General features: G+C 54.0%; 2 protein-coding genes across 2 annotated transcripts; one reads left to right on the top strand and one right to left on the bottom strand.

The window, feature by feature from the left end:
* Positions 1-450: 450 nt before the first annotated feature.
* Positions 451-10,080, bottom strand: TAP1 (transporter 1, ATP binding cassette subfamily B member). The gene is made up of 11 exons (XM_002714601.5): positions 9,413-10,080; positions 8,885-8,999; positions 8,624-8,754; positions 6,013-6,218; positions 5,435-5,632; positions 3,775-3,903; positions 3,426-3,614; positions 2,552-2,725; positions 2,189-2,351; positions 1,789-1,925; positions 451-1,044 (listed from the first exon to the last, which is right to left on the bottom strand). Exons 1-11 carry the CDS (start codon positions 9,990-9,992, stop codon positions 838-840), a joined length of 2,229 nt encoding a protein of 742 aa, XP_002714647.2. The 5' UTR covers positions 9,993-10,080; the 3' UTR covers positions 451-837.
* Positions 10,081-10,446: 366 nt separating this feature from the next.
* PSMB9 (proteasome 20S subunit beta 9) lies at positions 10,447-15,603 on the top strand. The gene is made up of 6 exons (XM_002714657.5): positions 10,447-10,606; positions 12,525-12,592; positions 13,230-13,361; positions 14,019-14,148; positions 14,408-14,549; positions 15,424-15,603. Exons 1-6 carry the CDS (start codon positions 10,547-10,549, stop codon positions 15,549-15,551), a joined length of 660 nt encoding a protein of 219 aa, XP_002714703.3. The 5' UTR covers positions 10,447-10,546; the 3' UTR covers positions 15,552-15,603.
* The last annotated feature ends 410 nt before the right edge of the window (positions 15,604-16,013 follow it).

Below are 16,013 nucleotides of genomic sequence, written 5' to 3'. Positions count from 1 at the left end.
GCAACTGGCAGCGTCACAGGACCCGGGCCCGCCCCAGAGGAGGGGATTCACCAGCTAAGGGCGCCCGCTACTCTGCGATTACGCAGGCAGGTGCCACTTCTGAGCGGCTGAGCTGGGCGGGAAGAAGCAGAGAGGGGAGGTGGCGAGATGTGGGCGCCCCAGCGCCTTCACTCGCGCTAGTCTTTCCGCTCTGCAAGGCCGGCCGTGCTGGGGCGGCCGCCGGCGCCCTGCAGAGGGCTGGTGGCTCCCGGTCTTGCTCATCCTTGGGACCGGCGCTCAGCGGCGTCGGTGGGGAAAGGGCCAGGGGAACCACTAGAAATCGAAAAGGCACGGGAGCACTTAGGGCTGCGAGGCACTGCGGAACGCGAAGGCGGGGAGCCATCGGCTGCGAGAACGCGCCCTGCAACAGATGGCAAGCCCGTCAGTGTGCCGAAAACAAGGGACAGCACAGGACAAAACGCCGACTTTATTATAAATATCAACACCCACAGGGCGCTTATTGGCCAGTATGCATCCCTGTTCCCTTTCTGTTCTTCTGAGCGCGCCCTCTCTTTTCCACGGTGCTATCCACACCAAAGCAGCCTCCTCAGCTCTAAACTCGGTTACCATAAGGTGTTAGAAAACCCATGTCTGTCTTCCAGAAGTCTGCATTGTTGAGACAGTGACAAGGAGGCGGCAAGTCAAAGCAAGTTCCAAGCGTCACCTAGGGGGGTACATTTTAGGATGCAACTCCGAGCAGCCTACTCTGCACCCCTAGTAAGGTCTCTGCTCCCAAGTTCTCCACCACAGCGAGGAGGGGGAGAGGCGGGGAGGGAGTGTGCAGGCCCGAGCACAGTTTCATTCTGGAGCGCCTGCAGGAGCCTCCACCATGGCCCAGTAGCGTCCCCTCTTCTCCATGAGCTGCTGGTGGGTTCCCTCCTCACACACAACGCCTCCTTCCAGAAAGAGGATGTGGTGCGCCTGCTCCACCAAGCTGAGGCGCTGCGTGATGAGCAGCACAGCGCGAGAGGCCCTCCCAGGGCTTTCATACAGGATCCGCTCCACCTGCGGAAAGAAGGCGGCTCCGTCACAGCCAGCGACCACTCCCAGCACAGGAAGACATGAGCCCGGCCAGGCCTGGCACAGACCTCGCAGGGCCACTGCCAGTTCGGCCAACAACCTGACAACAGTGAGGATTCCCGTTCTGGGTGCTGCTCTCCAGTCCCTTGCTTTGTTAAGGACTGTTCACGGGAGGCAGCCCCTGGGATACAGAGAACCCAACAGGGAAAGAGTCCAGTGGAGAAACCCACAGGAGCAGAATGGAGGTTGAATGGTCTTTCCTCTCTGCCTTCTGGCTGGGACTTGCACATGAGATGTTAAGGAGAACAACTTGTAGTAAAGAGTTTGAGGATCTGGGTCTGAATTTGGGTCTGAATTTAGGTCCAGACTCATATATGGTGTGGAGCAGGTTGTTCAAGCACAAAATGAGGACAGTAGTGCCCAGCTCACAAGGATTTGTGGTGAATAAATGGGAGATATGGTGTATGTCCTCTAGCATGTCTGGCACACAATACAATCGTAATTCATATTCATATTAACAGGGTGGTCTTTCCCTTATGTTGGACTTTAGTTTTTCAGAGTCTGGAGGCAGTCTTGTGTAACAGGTTCCGAGTTATCCTAGGGAGAAGCTACAGGGAGCTGAGAATTCCAGGACTACTTTGGACTTTATGATGCTAGGGCAGCTACCGTGGGATGAGTGAAAGGAGCCAGACTGGGTTAGATGGAAGGGGAAGAAGATGGCACCCTCACCCGTAACTGGTTGTCTGCATCCAGGGCACTGGTGGCATCGTCTAGGATGAGCACTCGTGGTTTCCGGATCAAAGCTCGGGCCAAGGCCACTGCCTGCCGCTGCCCCCCTGACAGTTGGCCTCCAGCTTCCCCTACATCTGCAGAGCCAAGAGCCAAGATGAGAGCTGGGTGTGCACACATACATGTACACACATGCACACCTACACTCACACACACACCAAGGACTGACGGATGTGCCTGCACAGAGGAGGCTCTAAGAAGGTGAACAGAGTTGAGGGTGAGATGGTAAAGAAGCTCTAGGAACAAGATCTTATACACTATCAGCCCAAAGTCCACGGACAGAGGGAAGTAAATAATAAAAGCAAGCCTTCCTGGGGTTTCAGTAGAGATGTCTGAGCACCTGTGTCGTAGCCATGCGGGAGTCCCGAAATGAAGCCATGGGCCCCTGACTCCACTGCAGCAGCGATGACTTCCTCCAGAGTCGGCGTCTCCATCAGGCCGTAGGCAATATTTTCTCTAAGACTTCTTGCAAATAGCTGTGGCTCTTGCCCCACTGCAGCCACCTGCGACAAACATGATGAAGAGTCACGGAACAAGGAGCACTGGAACAAGGTTATCTAGAAGCTGACGACCAGGTCACAAAACCACAGGCCGGCTCCTGATCACACCCTCATCTCCACCAAAGGTCTCCTATCATCGCCTAACTCTTCTCAAAGTGCCCAGTGAGAGCGCTGATCGCACCTGTTGCTCCCTTCTTCCTCACCTGTCTGTGCAGGTAGCAGTGCTCATATTGGGGAAGGGGTTTCCCGTCCAGCAGCAGGCGCCCCCTGGTGGGCTGGTACAGATTCTGCAGCAGCGCGGCCACCGTGCTCTTCCCAGACCCGTTGGGTCCCACCAGCGCCGTCACCTCCCCGGGACGGAGGGTGAGTGTCAGGCCCTGGAAGCCAGAGAACCACACAGTAAGAGGCAGACTGAGGCCCCTGACGTTGAGATAGACACTGTCCTGTTACACAGCATGAGGTCTTACCCAAGAGAAGAAAGGAGGGAAATGGAGAAGTACAAGAGTGCTTTCAACATTTTGTGGGAAAATAATGTTTGTTTTGGTGCAAAACAGGTTGACATACATGCGTAGTTTTTTCACACTATTCATTTTTTATGAACTTTTTCGAAGTATCCTTGAATAACACGCCTACCTTCCCCCCCACACACACAGCAAGAGAGAGCGAGAGAGACAGAGAGAGAGCCTTTGAGGCAAGGTCTCCCCTAGGTTGATGAGATGGAAGATTAGGTGAAGACAAAGATCTATGATGCCACACACTTGGTGCCAGACACCAGCAAGAAACAGAGAAACTCAGATGGAAAGAAAGGGAAGAGATGGGAGCCTGCAAACACAGATTTTGCTGTAGAAATTCCTTGGACTATGAAAAGCCTTCTATTTGAAACCTCTTCTCCATTCTCCTTGGAAGCCCAAAATGATTCTTGAGTCTGGGGTTTATGGGACAGATGACCTGTATCAGTGCCTTTAAAGGGTTAGAAGGATGTGTGCTTGGAATGAGCCCAGCTGAAACCAGAAAGGAAGCTGAGGATGGCAGAGTCGAGGGTTGGGTCAGTGGGATACAGGGTTTTGTAGGTCATACCTGCAGCACTGAGACTTCTGGACGGTTGGGGTAGGCAAAGGAGACGTCTTGGAACTTGACAATCCCGTTCAGGTTCACGGGAATCAACTGACCACTAGGTGGGCTGCAAGGGGTCCGGTCCAGGTATTCAAATATTTTCTTGGAGGAGCCCACAGCCTTCTGCACATGGGGATAGGTGGAGAGCAGGACCTGGAGGGGAGGTAAGAACAGTGAGGGGGGAGGGCAGAGACATAATCTGCTCACCAGCATTGGGAGATGTGTGAAGTGTAAAGAAGAGAAGGGAAATGACACAGACGGTGACAACACAGGGGAAGGAGCTGCATGGGACATGAAACTGCACCAGCCTCACCTCAACAGCTGTGGTGAACTGGATCTGGTAGAGAACAAAGGTGACGAGGTTCCCACTGCTCACAGCCCCACTCGTCACCAGCCGCCCCCCCATGTACAGGATTACCACCTTCAGCAGCATCCCTGAGATCTGCAGAGAGACCACAGAAAAGGAGGATTGGATTAGAAAAGGTTAGGGGGTTCACAAGAAGTCAGAGTTGCTAGCAAAAAGGAGATGTAAAGTTCATGCCCCCAAGTAAACGGGACAGGCTCAGTAGGTAGAAAGGAAAAAATGAAACACAGAGAATCTGTCTCAAATACACATCATCGAGGTCCTCAGCAGCCCCATGGTCACCGTGTGTGGGGAGCATTTTACTCTTCACCAAAGTCTTTCACAGTGTGATGTCAGCTAGCGAGAGCCTTACCTGGGGCAGGCATTTGGCACAGCAGTGATGATGCTCCTTGGGACGCCCAGATCCCATATTGGAAGGTTGGGTTTGAGCTCCTGTTTGCTTCTAGTGCGGTTTCCTGCCACTGCACACCCTGGGAGGCAGCTGACGATGCCACTCCCGTGGGAGACCCTGATGGAGTTCCAGGCTCTTGGCTTCAGCCTAGCCAAGCCCCTGCTGTTGTGGGCATTTGGGAAGTGAATCAGTGGAAGGAAGATCTCTCCCTCTCTCTCTTTCCCTATTGCTCTGCCTTTCAAATAAGTAAAAATTAAATAAAAACTCTTTCTTAAAGGAAGGTTAAATCATTCCAAGTCTTTAAAATAAGGCAATAATTTCAAAGAAGGTAAATTTCTTGCCAGAGCTCACAGAGCTAGTAAATGGCTGCATCAAGCCAAGAACTTACTTTTTCCAGATTTATTTATTTATTTGAAAGGCTGAGTTATAGAGAGGTGAAGAGACAGAGACACATAGAGAAGGAGGGAGGGAGGGAGGGTGTATGTGTGTGTGTGTGTGTGAGAGAGAGAGAGAGAGAGAGAGAGAGAGAGAGGTACAATCTGTTGGTTTACTCCTCAAATGGCCACAACGGCCAGGACTTGGCTATGCTGAAGCCAAGAGACCAGAATTATATCAGGTCTCCCACATAGGTGGGAGGGGCTCAAGTACTTGAGCCTTCATCCACTGCTTTCTCAGGCACATTAGCAGGGAGCTGGATCAGAATTGGAGCACCCAGAACTCAAATCAGCGAGATGCTTGTGTCTCAAGTGGCGACTTCACCCACTGCACCACAATGTTTAACCCAACGAGAAACTTCTGATTGATAGTCTAGGCCTCCTCCCATCACATCAGAGATGCCCTCATTCCTGGCTTCCCATAGCCCCGTGGCTCTCACTGCTCATCCACACACAATCAGCATGAAGTAGGCCAAGATGCAGGACCTTATGGCTCCCTGGGTTTCCCGTGGACATCACAGGAAGGCCCCAGGATGAGAAGACACAGCGTCTCTCTAACCTGTGGATTTTGTGTGGCATAGTGAAAGGAAGCCACACAGCATCCTTAAAAAGAGGGTGGGAGTTAGGAACACTAAATGGACAGACCAAGCCTCGCGTTGCTAGGATGAAAACACTGAACCAACCACTTCCCAGCAGAGGAGGAGTGGGAGCAGGGCCACGGGAAAGTGAGCGGAGTCGAGACATGCGGGAACACGGGACTAGGTATTCATCCCCATGTGCTCACACTGGTGCTCCACAGGTTAACTGCATAGGCCACGGCCTGCTTCTGGTTGAAGGTCTTGACTTCCTGCAGCTTTTTCCTAAACTTCTGGGCCTCGCCCTCCTCATTGGCGAAGCTCCGGACTGTAGGCATAGCGGACAGAGCTTCAATGGCCACCTGGCTGGACTCTGCCAGAGATTCCCGCACCTGCACTTCCAGCAACTGTGGAGACATATAGACAAGAGAGGTCACATGGAGTCAGCCAGCCATAAGGGACACTGTATCCAAGGCGCCCGGCTGGAATTCAAGGTGAGGAGAGGCAGAGAGACATGAGAAGAGAGAAAGGGACACAGTTTGGCCGCCAGGGTAGTAAAGAGATATGGAGGAGAGGACAACAATACAGAGTGGATTAAAGATCATATTCATAATAGTGGGCAGAAGTTAAGAGAGAAGACAGGAAGAACATGAAGTGCAATGTTGAGCAACCTGGGAACATGAACTATAGGGGTAGGGAGTTCCACAAAGATGGTGAATCAGCGAGAGTACAAGGAGAGAAACCTAGATGTGGGAGGTGAGGGGCTGAGCCAACTCCCTGGACATACCTCGTACCATTTTCCCAGCTTCTTAGGCAGAAGGAAAAGCAGAGGCAGGGTGAGCAGTGTGACCATGGTGAGGGACAGTGACTCCCAGAGCATGAGCCCCATGAGACACAGCCCCCGCACCAGGTACCACAGCAACAGGCTCAGCTTCTCACTCAGCGACTCACTCAGGGTGGACGTGTCCTCTGTTACTCGTGATGTGATGGCACCTGCCAAGGTCAGGGAGAAGAGAGTGGAGAGAATGACAGGTTCTGAGTGGTGAGAGGAATGAACAAGATGCCAGGGGGAGGGGTGTCAACATGGTGGTCTCAGGAGGCTGGGGCAAATACAGTTAAGGGTCTGGGGAGGTCCGATTCTCAGCACAGGGAGAGTGTACATCAGATGGGCCAATCCTGGACAAAGACCCTCATCTTAACTCTCGGGTCCTTAATGTGCACATGAACTTCTGTGTCTCTGAAATCTTTTTGTACCATAACGAACATCTATTTCCCATGCTAAATGCACAGGCAGAGCTTAAACCATTGACAGAACAGAGCTGGGGTGGAGCACGGCACCAGGAATCAAGAGACAGGGGTTCTAACCCCAGGTGGTTCTTGAAGCCAGATGTGACCACATGAGGGTCTGCATTTAGGGTTTCACTCTGTAGAACGAGGTGGTTGGATGTCACATCAAAATCTCCAGACTTGAAAGTCTGTATTTCTACCTAAGTACACATATGGAGAGATTTAGGGGGAAATCCTTGGTCTAAAAAATGGATTTTTCTTAAGGTAAAGAGGACAATATTTTGCTCCTGAGCTACATCAAGAAATAACAGACAACCCCTGTAAACATGCTGTTGAGTGGTACAGAACCTGCTCACAGCCTGGGAGCCCACGGTGCCCTGTCTGCCTCTGGCCTGGCAGTTGTAGGCAAGCACCCGTCCCCACGGGACCCACTCTGCTCTCAGTGTATAAATTCACAGAGAAACATGAACAGATGACAACAGAAAACGGGATTGGAACAGTGGAAATCAGCAATTTTGCACAGGAAGCTTTGGGAGATATTTATTGTAGTCTGCCTGAAGTTGGGACAAAATTGAAAACACAAGACGAGTTTGGTGCTTTGGAAAGTGTGAAAGCTGCTAGCAAACTCTTCTCTGTCAGGTGAAGTAACTGAAATTAACAATGCCCTTCACAGAAACCCAAAACTCAACAAGTCTTGTTATGAAGATGGTTGGCAGACCAAGAAGACACAGGGGCCGGTGCTGTGGCATAGCAGGTAAAGCTGCCACCTGCAGTGCCAACATCCAATATGGGCACCAGTGTAAGTCCTGGCTGCTCCACTTCTGATCCAGCTCTCTGCAATGGCCTGGGAAAGCAGAAGATGGCCCAAGTCCTTGGGCCCCTGCACCCATAATGGGAAACCCGGAAGAAGCGCTTGGCTCCTGACTTCGGATAGGCTCAGCTTTGGCCATTGCAGCCATCTGTGGAGTGAACCAGCGGATGGAAGACCTCCCCCCCCCACCCCCGTAACTCTGCCTTTCAAATAAATAAATCTAAAAAAAAAGAAGACATCCCTTCAGAACTCCAACAGTGAAGAAGCCTATGAGAAATACATTAAAATCTATTGAAAAATGAAAGTGAAACCTTATATGAACTAGTATCAAATAACTTATTCCAGCTCAGTTGTCTCAAATTATTGGCAACCAGAAGACTTAAAATAGAAATTTTCAGCAATATTAATGGGAAGAGATACTACTTTCAACTCTGCTACTGGGTTTCAACTCCCCTAACTTTGTAACAATTGCCAATGAACACAGTACCCATCTTGTTCAAATACCCTGTGATTTTTTTTTTTTTTCACACTAGGCTCTAGTTTTCAGAATGCATGAAATTATCTGTGGCAAAAACTAGTTATACAAACAATGTCGGCCAGCGCCGCGGCTCAATAGGCTAATCCTCCGCCTTGTGGTGCCGGCACACGGGGTTCTAGTCCCGGTCAGGGCGCCAGATTCTGTCCCAGTTGCCCCTCTTCCAGGCCAGCTCTCTGCTGTGGCCAGGGAGTGCAGTGGAGGATGACCCAAGTGCTTGGGCCCTGCACCCCATGGGAGACCAGGATAAGTACCTGGCTCCTGCCTTCAGATTAGCGCGGTGCGCTGGCCACGGCGGCCATTGGAGGGTGAACCAATGGCAAAGGAAGACCTTTCTCTCTGTCTCTCTCTCTCACTGTCCACTCTGCCTGTCAAAAAAAAAAAAATGTAATTCAAGGATAACAGTGCCATCCTCAAGCCTTATGTAATATTGTAACTTGCTTGTAGCCATCCCCGGATTGGGGTCCAAATATGGAATGATCTTTCCATCGGCAGTAACTGCGAACGAAGAACAGTTTTTGCTATTCGTACAGTGACCAATACTGTCTTAATTTTTTGCAACGTACTTCATTTGCTGGTGCTGTTTTACAGAGGGAAGCAACAGCTCTGCCAAAAAATAATAAACATAATAAAATGTTCAACTTCCTTGTTTTAAAAAAAAAAAAAAAAAAACAGACACAGAATAACAGACAGAGAGACAGAGAGCTGTCAGTAATGAGTAGTGAGGGAGGAGCCTGAGAGTGTACAATGAGTTTCCTGAGAAACCTGTTTGGTTCTGCTGGAAAAACTCCGTCTCCTGGCGCAGGACGGCCCGAAACACCTCTCCCTGCAAGTGGGCGTGTGAGCGGTCCATGGTGCTGTTGTAGATCCCATCACCCAGGAACTCCAGCAGGGCACTGGAGAGGAACAGGGAGGAAAGGGTGGGATGTGTTCAGGAAAGGGCGGCCGGGTCCCAGGCGCCCCTGCAGAAGCCCCCCACCTTCCCACGCCCTCTTTTCCAGGGTTCCCCCTTCTCAGCCCCCAGACCTGGCTACGGTGAGAATGGACATGAGAGTTAAGTTTCCAGCGAAGGCAGCGGCTGTCCCATCCTGGACAATCCAGTCAGTGAGGCGGCCAGTGAAGAAAGGAATGGCCATCTCCCCTGGGCAGAGAGGAGCGGGCATCAGTGGTGGAGGACCCGTCTAGGTGGGCCAGCCGGGCTCAGACCGCCCCCTCGGCCCCTCGCCGGCACCCCCGAGGCGGGGGGAACAGTGCACAGAGTGGACGCTGAGGTCGCAATGCCACACCTGGACACACAGCCGTGTGGCTGTCCCATCAGACCTCCCAGCAGGTTAACAAAGAAGGCTGGAGATCAAGGAGGAAGATGAGGAGGAAGGACTGGCCCAGATGGCGCAGTGAATGAACAGGCCCAGCCCAGGGTTCCAGTGACTACACCCCAGGGGTGTCCTCAAGACCCGCGCTAGGGCACTCTCCACCGACCCCTGTCTCCCGGAGCCCACACCGCCCTGCCCCGACCCCTGCCTGCTCCCTTCGCCCCGACACCCGCTTGCTCACCTAGGCAGGAGAGGACCAGCAGGGTCAGGACGAGCGGCAGGCGACGGATGTCCGGGCCCAGGCAGCCCAGGAGCCGGCGCACGGCGTCTACAGAGCCCCCCGGGCGAACGGGCCGCCACAGGCTCCCGAGCAGGTGCCACAGGGCGACCGCGGGCAGGGCGGCCGCATAGCTGAGCGCGAAGGCGTCGGGGCGACTTCCCCAGTGCAGGAGCCGGGTGCTGCCGGCGTCCCGGCGGACGCCCCATGAGACCAGCTCTCGGAACAAGGCAAGTCCTGGCAGGGCCAAGCCCAGCGCGGCCGCCAGCGGCTCCAGAGCGGCCAGGCCTCCCGCGACACGTGCGCTCCGGCCCTGGCCTCCAGCCGTGGCCTCGAGGACGGCGCGGGCCCCCAGCCGCAGCACGGCCCAGCGGCCCAGGCCCGCCGCCCACACCCGGAGCAGCGGCCACGCCGGGGGCAGCAGGCGCGAGAATATGCCGGGCAGCGCCACCCGGAGCAGCGCCCAGTCGGCCAGAAGCAGCAGCGGCGCCCCCAGCCACGCCAGCGACGCCCGGCACGGAGCCGGCGACCCCGAGCTGGCCATGGGCGCGCGGGTGCGGGTGCGCCGCTGTCCCCGTGGACCGGGCGCTGTCGGGGCTCGCTGGGCGCCGGGACCCGCGTCTGGGGGCGGGACCGGGGGGCGGGGCTCTGGGAAAGCCCCGGGAACCGGCGGGTCCTGCTCGCCTTACCGAGAAGTGCAGCCGTTTAGGGGAAAGAGAAATCGAAAGCGGCAGGCTTTCAGATCCGCCCAGGCTACTTTGGATGCTAGCGTTGACGTCAGACCTCCGGCTCTGAGGGGCAGCCCAGGCGCCCCGTTTTCTCCCGCACCGTACACACCATGCACTCCTCTCCCCGGCTCCTCCAAACCCACTCGAGCCAGTTTTCCCACCGCGGCCCCGGCCCCGGCTCTTTCGTCACCGGTCTCCGGGCAGATCAGCCGAGCGCAGGTTAGCGCCCCGGCGCGAAGCCTCGGCGCGCGGACGCGGGCGCCCCCTGGTGGGCGCGGCGAGGGGCGGAGCCGCGGGCCCGGCGCCGGGCGCTGGCGCGGGTTGGAAACCAGCGAGCCTCAGTCAGCCAGGAGCGCGGCGCCCGGCCGGGATGCTGCGGGCAGGAGCGCCTGCCGGGGACTTGCCCTGGGCCGGCGAAGTCCACACCGGGGTAATGGGCCTGGGCTTGAGGGCTAGTAGAGGGGTGGAGGAGGTCGAGCGGCCGCGGGACCCCAGGGACGCCGAGGAGTTGCAGGGAAACAGCTTGTAGCCGCCGGGGCTTGCACCATGCACCGAGCTTGGGGGGTCCCTTTTTCGAAGGAGGTGGGCTAGGGGCGGTGAAAGTCGGGACGGTCGAGGACCGTGGACGGGTGCTTTGGCTCTTAGCTGGAGGAATCAAGGTGGGAAGCTGCTCTAAACCGCTTTCGCTTTCGCTGTGATCAATCCGTGGGGAGTCGGTTAAACCGAAAGAGGGGCTCTGGGCCGTGGGGGGCTCGGAGGGAGTGGTTCTCTGTGCGCAGCGAGGGGCACGCTCACGGAGAGGCAGCAACTCCTCGCACAGACCTCTGATTAACTTGTCCCTGAGCAGCTCACAGCCCAAGCCCTCATAACGGGGTTCGCGGCGAGCTGGCACAGCCCCCTCCCCAGAGTGGCCAGGAAGGCTCCTGCGGCCCCCGCTGTGTCGCCCCTATCCACTCCCACGCGCCTGCAGGGGGCCCTGCCAGGGGGCGTAGCCCCAAGGCTGGGTGGCTTTCTGCCCTTGGATTGCGTGCTTGGCTGGAAGGCGACTTTTCACAGAGGCAGAGAGCTACCCCTGTTCTCGGCTAAGTCAGAAAATGAAGTCAGGGCTTCTGGAGGTGAGAAACAGCTGTTAAGACCGGTCTCCCCTCATCGCTGCCGAGTGAGCAGTGAGGAATAGGAAGTGGAAGTCCAAAGGAGATCGGAGTGAGACCCGGGTGTTAACCCCAGGTGTGCCATTAGTTCTGCCATTGGCGTTAGCACCTAAGTTTCCTCATTTGAGCCAAGGGTGTTCAAGGTTCTTCCCAACAAAACAAAAGTAAAAGCAGAGGGTAGCGTTGCCTTGCTTCGCTGCTCCTGTATTCTCTTACCTGGTTGCCTCTAATCTGTTCCCCAGGCTGCTGGGATAGCCGCTCTTGATCAGAAAGTTCTTAAGTGAAACCTTTGTTTTTGTGGAAGGTTTACTTGTTTATTTATTTATTTATTTATTTATTTAAAAGACATAGTTACAGAGAGAATCTTCCATCCACTGGTTCACTTCCCAAAATGGCTGCACTGGCTTAAGCCGGACCTAGCTTATCCAGGTCTCCCGTGTGTGTGGATGGGGCCCAAGCACTTGGGCCATCATTCTGTGCCTTCCCAGGCACATCAGCAGGGAGCTGGATTGGAAATGAAGCAGCCAGGACACAAGCTGGCACCCGTATGGGATCCAGCGTCACAGGGCCTGGCAGCGGTGTAACCCACTTGGCCACAATGCTGGCCCGGAGGCCTTGATTTGAAAACATCGTGTGTGTTCCTCGTTGCTTCCCTCCCGTCTTGATTCCCGGCTGTGCCAACCACTGACTTCGTCAATGCTACCCATTGCCAGGTGAACTGATAAACCTCACTTGTGATTAAGTGCAGGGGCTGAGGGAGAACTCTTGAGTTGAAAAGAGACCTGAGCTTTTGATTCAAGTTCACTGTAACGTACTCTGCATCAGGTCTGTACAGTACTGCACACACGAGAGCACCTGTCAGGGAGACAGTTCATCTGAGGGTCAGCCTCATGGCCCCGGGATGTCCCTTGGCCCTCCCCTGAAAGGAAGCACTTCTATGGCTCAGTGCCCGCCACGCTCCACCGGGAAAGGATTCCATGGGGGAAAGCAGAGGCTAGGGGCTGCAGTTCTTCCTTGTGTTATAGCACAGCTTGTGACATCCCCCTGGAGCTGGATAGAGCAGTAGAGAAAGTGGAAAGACAGGGTGGGGGGTGACCCTGCTCTGGGATCAGCTGTGGCCCGGGTTACTGTGTGACTTTAGCCATCGCCCACCCTCTCTGAGAGTGATTCCTGACAGTGGCCTCTGTGTCTCTGCAGACAACCATCATGGCCGTGGAGTTTGACGGGGGTGTTGTTGTGGGTTCAGATTCCCGGGTGTCTGCGGGGTGAGTACCAGTGGGGAGGGGGGATGATGACCCCACAGATCAATATTACTTACAGTATAGTTCACAGAACATAGCACAAGTCTCTCAAAATGTTAACAAAGAAAAATCGATGAGAGGCACTTTTTTAAATGTTTCTTCTTCATTTTTTAAAAAGATTTATTTATTTGAAAGAGTTACAGAGAGGTAGAGGCAGAGAGAGAGAGAGAGAGAGAGAGAGAGAGAGATCTTCCATCTGCTGGTTCGTTCCCCAAATGGCCGCAATGGCCGGAGCTGGGCAAATCAAAAGCCAGGAGCTAGGATCTTCTTCTGGGTCTCCCACACGGGTGCAGGGGCCCAAGCAGTTGGGCCATCTTCTACTGTTTTCCCAGGCCATATCAGAGAGCAGTATCAGAAATGGAGCATCAGGGACTTGAACTGGTGCCCATGTGGGATGCCGGCACTGCAGGCAGGGACTTTACCTGCTATGCCACAGCGCAGGCCCAGCACTTTTTCTTAATAGCAGTGTTTATGTTATGCCGTCTAAACCTGAGAATACATCTAATTTTGATTAAGACATGTAATAACTCATTTTACGGAAGTCATTTATTTTCCTGCTTTAACCCAAGTATTAAATGTCATACTATTCTCTTGCCAACAGGCAGGCAGTGGTGAACCGAGTGTTTGACAAGCTGTCTCCCCTACACCAGCGCATCTACTGTGCCCTCTCTGGCTCAGCTGCTGACGCCCAGGCCATAGCTGACATGGCTGCCTACCAGCTGGAGCTCCATGGGTATGAAGCTCAGGGCTCCTGACTCCATGTCCACTGGAGCACCCCCCCCCCCAGCCCGAGAACCCTGGCACAATGACCTCTCCTAGGAGCACTGCATTGAGAAATAGGGATTCTTGTTCGCATGTGGTAGGTTTGAACTGGTGCTGGAATCTCTGTGCCAGCATCTGTACCTGTCAAGTGGAGATAATAGCACATACACCCTCCCCAGGTGGTTATTTTTAGATGGAATGACTTACGGGAAAATGATACAAATCAAATGATGTATTTAAAATGCTACACTGCTGTCCTAATATAAATGATCAGGAAGAAAATAATGGCCCACTGTCATATCAGGAGTTGCCATATCGAGAAATCATGGTCATTGGGACAGAACTGAAGCTTATCTGCTTTTATCCATTAGGGCTTGGCCCTGGCAGCCAAAAGACGGGTGAATGGATAGGTGCGGGTGGGTGGGGTTAGGGAAAAGGGTGAACAGTTGGAAACTTCTTACCAGTTGGGGGTGTGGAGCTCCAGGCCCCTGTGCACGTGGGAGGAAAGTGGAGTTTGAACTATTGCAGTGTGGGTTCCAAGTGTCACTTGGCAGGGATGATGGTAAGGACACAGCAGGCTGTGAGTTGAGGAAGCTATGCCCACCCTTACTCCTTGTGCTTCCTTCAGGTTGGAACTGGAAGAACCTCCGCTGGTTCTGGCTGCTGCAAACGTGGTGAGGAACATCACATACAAGTACCGGGAGGACTTGTCTGCACACCTCATGGTTGCTGGCTGGGACCAGCGTGAAGGGGGCCAGGTGGGTCCCTCCATGCACATCCTCCTGCAGGCACAACCTCCTTGCTTCCCACAGAGGGAGACGCCAGTCCTGGGTCATTTTAGCAATGAAATCCAAAGACCCTGCCTCAAAACGCACGGTCTAGTCCCAATTGCTGGGGACTAGAGCAAAAGGGAGCTTCACCCCAGGGTGCAGAGACCACCCACTTGTCTCAGTGGGGAGGGGAGGCTTGGTGATCCTTCAGACTCACCTGGCAATGTCCCCACAACCCCACCGCCAGGTATATGGAACTCTAGAAGGAATGTTGATCCGACAGCCCTTTGCCATCGGTGGCTCTGGCAGCACCTACATCTACGGGTACGTGGACGCCGCATACAAGCCAGGCATGTCACCCGAGGAGTGCAGGCGCTTCACCACAGACGGTAACTCGCCAAGCGGGCTGCGCCGAGGGAGGGTTGTAGCCTGGGAATGCAGACTGCATGGAGTAGGAAGAGGAATACATGGGTAGCCATTTATGTGAATGTGCAAACTAGGAAACTGGATGGGGACATGCGGACAGGAGGGGTACACCACAGGTATTTTGAGGAGACCACGGTGGGATCTATCATCGCCATAGAAACCATGGAGGCGCAGGTGACTTGGCTCAGCTCTTAAGAGCCGATTGTTGTCCAGCGCCACGGCTCACTAGGCTAATCCTCCACCTGCGGCGCCGGCACACAGGGTTCTGGTCCCAGTCAGGGCGCCGGATTCTGTCCTGGTTGCCCCTCTTCCAGGCCAGCTCTCTGCTGTGGCCTGGGAGTGCGGTGGAGGATAGCCCAAGTGCTTGGGCCCTGCACCCACATGGGAGACCAGGAGAAGCACCTGGCTCCTGGCTTCGGATCAGCGTGATGCGCTGGCCACGGCGGCCATTGGAGGGTGAACCAACGGCAAAAGGAAGACCTTTCTCTCTGTCTCTCTCTTACTGTCTACTCTGCCTGTCAAAAAAAAAAAAAAAAAAAGAGCCGATTGTTAAATCTGTTACACATCTGAGGATTTGTGCACTGTGTGCTGTGTTATTCGGAACTTGAAATCAGCACTTATGTCGTGGACGTCAGCAGATGCTCCATGTGAAGGCTTGATTGATTGATTGATTGATTGATTTTAAAGCCTGTTTCTCAGCACAAGGCAGATATTGCTTCTCTGAAAGATGGGTTTGAGGAGAAGGGGGAGTGGGTGTGGGCAAGAGGGGAAAGCAAAGATTGTTGACGCTCCGCCACTCTCTCTCTCTCTCCTCTCTCCAACGCGAAACCCCTGCAGCTATCGCTCTGGCCATGAGCCGGGATGGCTCCAGTGGGGGTGTCATCTACCTGGTCACTATCACAGCTGCTGGCGTGGACCACCGCGTAATCTTGGGCAATGAGCTGCCGAAGTTTTACGATGAGTGATTCTTTCTCAGACTCGCTTCCTCGTTTTGTAATAAACTCTCTGAGAACAGAAGCTGGTATCGTCAATAACAATGGGTGCCCTGTTCCTTCTCTCCCAGACCTAAAACCCCTTCCCAGAGAGAGGTGATTGGCATCTGCCAGAGGTAGACAGGGCCCACCACATGACAGATCGCCCTCTACTGGTGATTGTGAGACATGACAAACAATAAAAAGTCCCATTCTGATGAGGGTGCAAGTGAGGAGGCTAAGGCTGAGCAGTGCTCAAGCCAGCCACACACAAGCATTGACAACAGCAAACTCACATGTGAAAGACTCCTTTCCTGACGCATTCATTCACATCACAGATCAACACGTGAAAAGTGCTAAAATATTTGGGGAGAGAGCAGTTCTGACTTTCAGTGAGTAATAACAATAACTCAAAAAAAAAAAAAAGCTACATTGACTGAGCCAGGCATTCAGAAA

Source organism: Oryctolagus cuniculus, chromosome 5, assembly GCF_964237555.1.
Source record: "Oryctolagus cuniculus chromosome 5, mOryCun1.1, whole genome shotgun sequence".
NCBI classification, from domain to species: Eukaryota; Metazoa; Chordata; class Mammalia; order Lagomorpha; family Leporidae; genus Oryctolagus; species Oryctolagus cuniculus.
The sequence above is the reverse complement of the archived record's forward strand: the minus strand, read 5'-3'. Positions and strand labels throughout refer to the sequence as shown.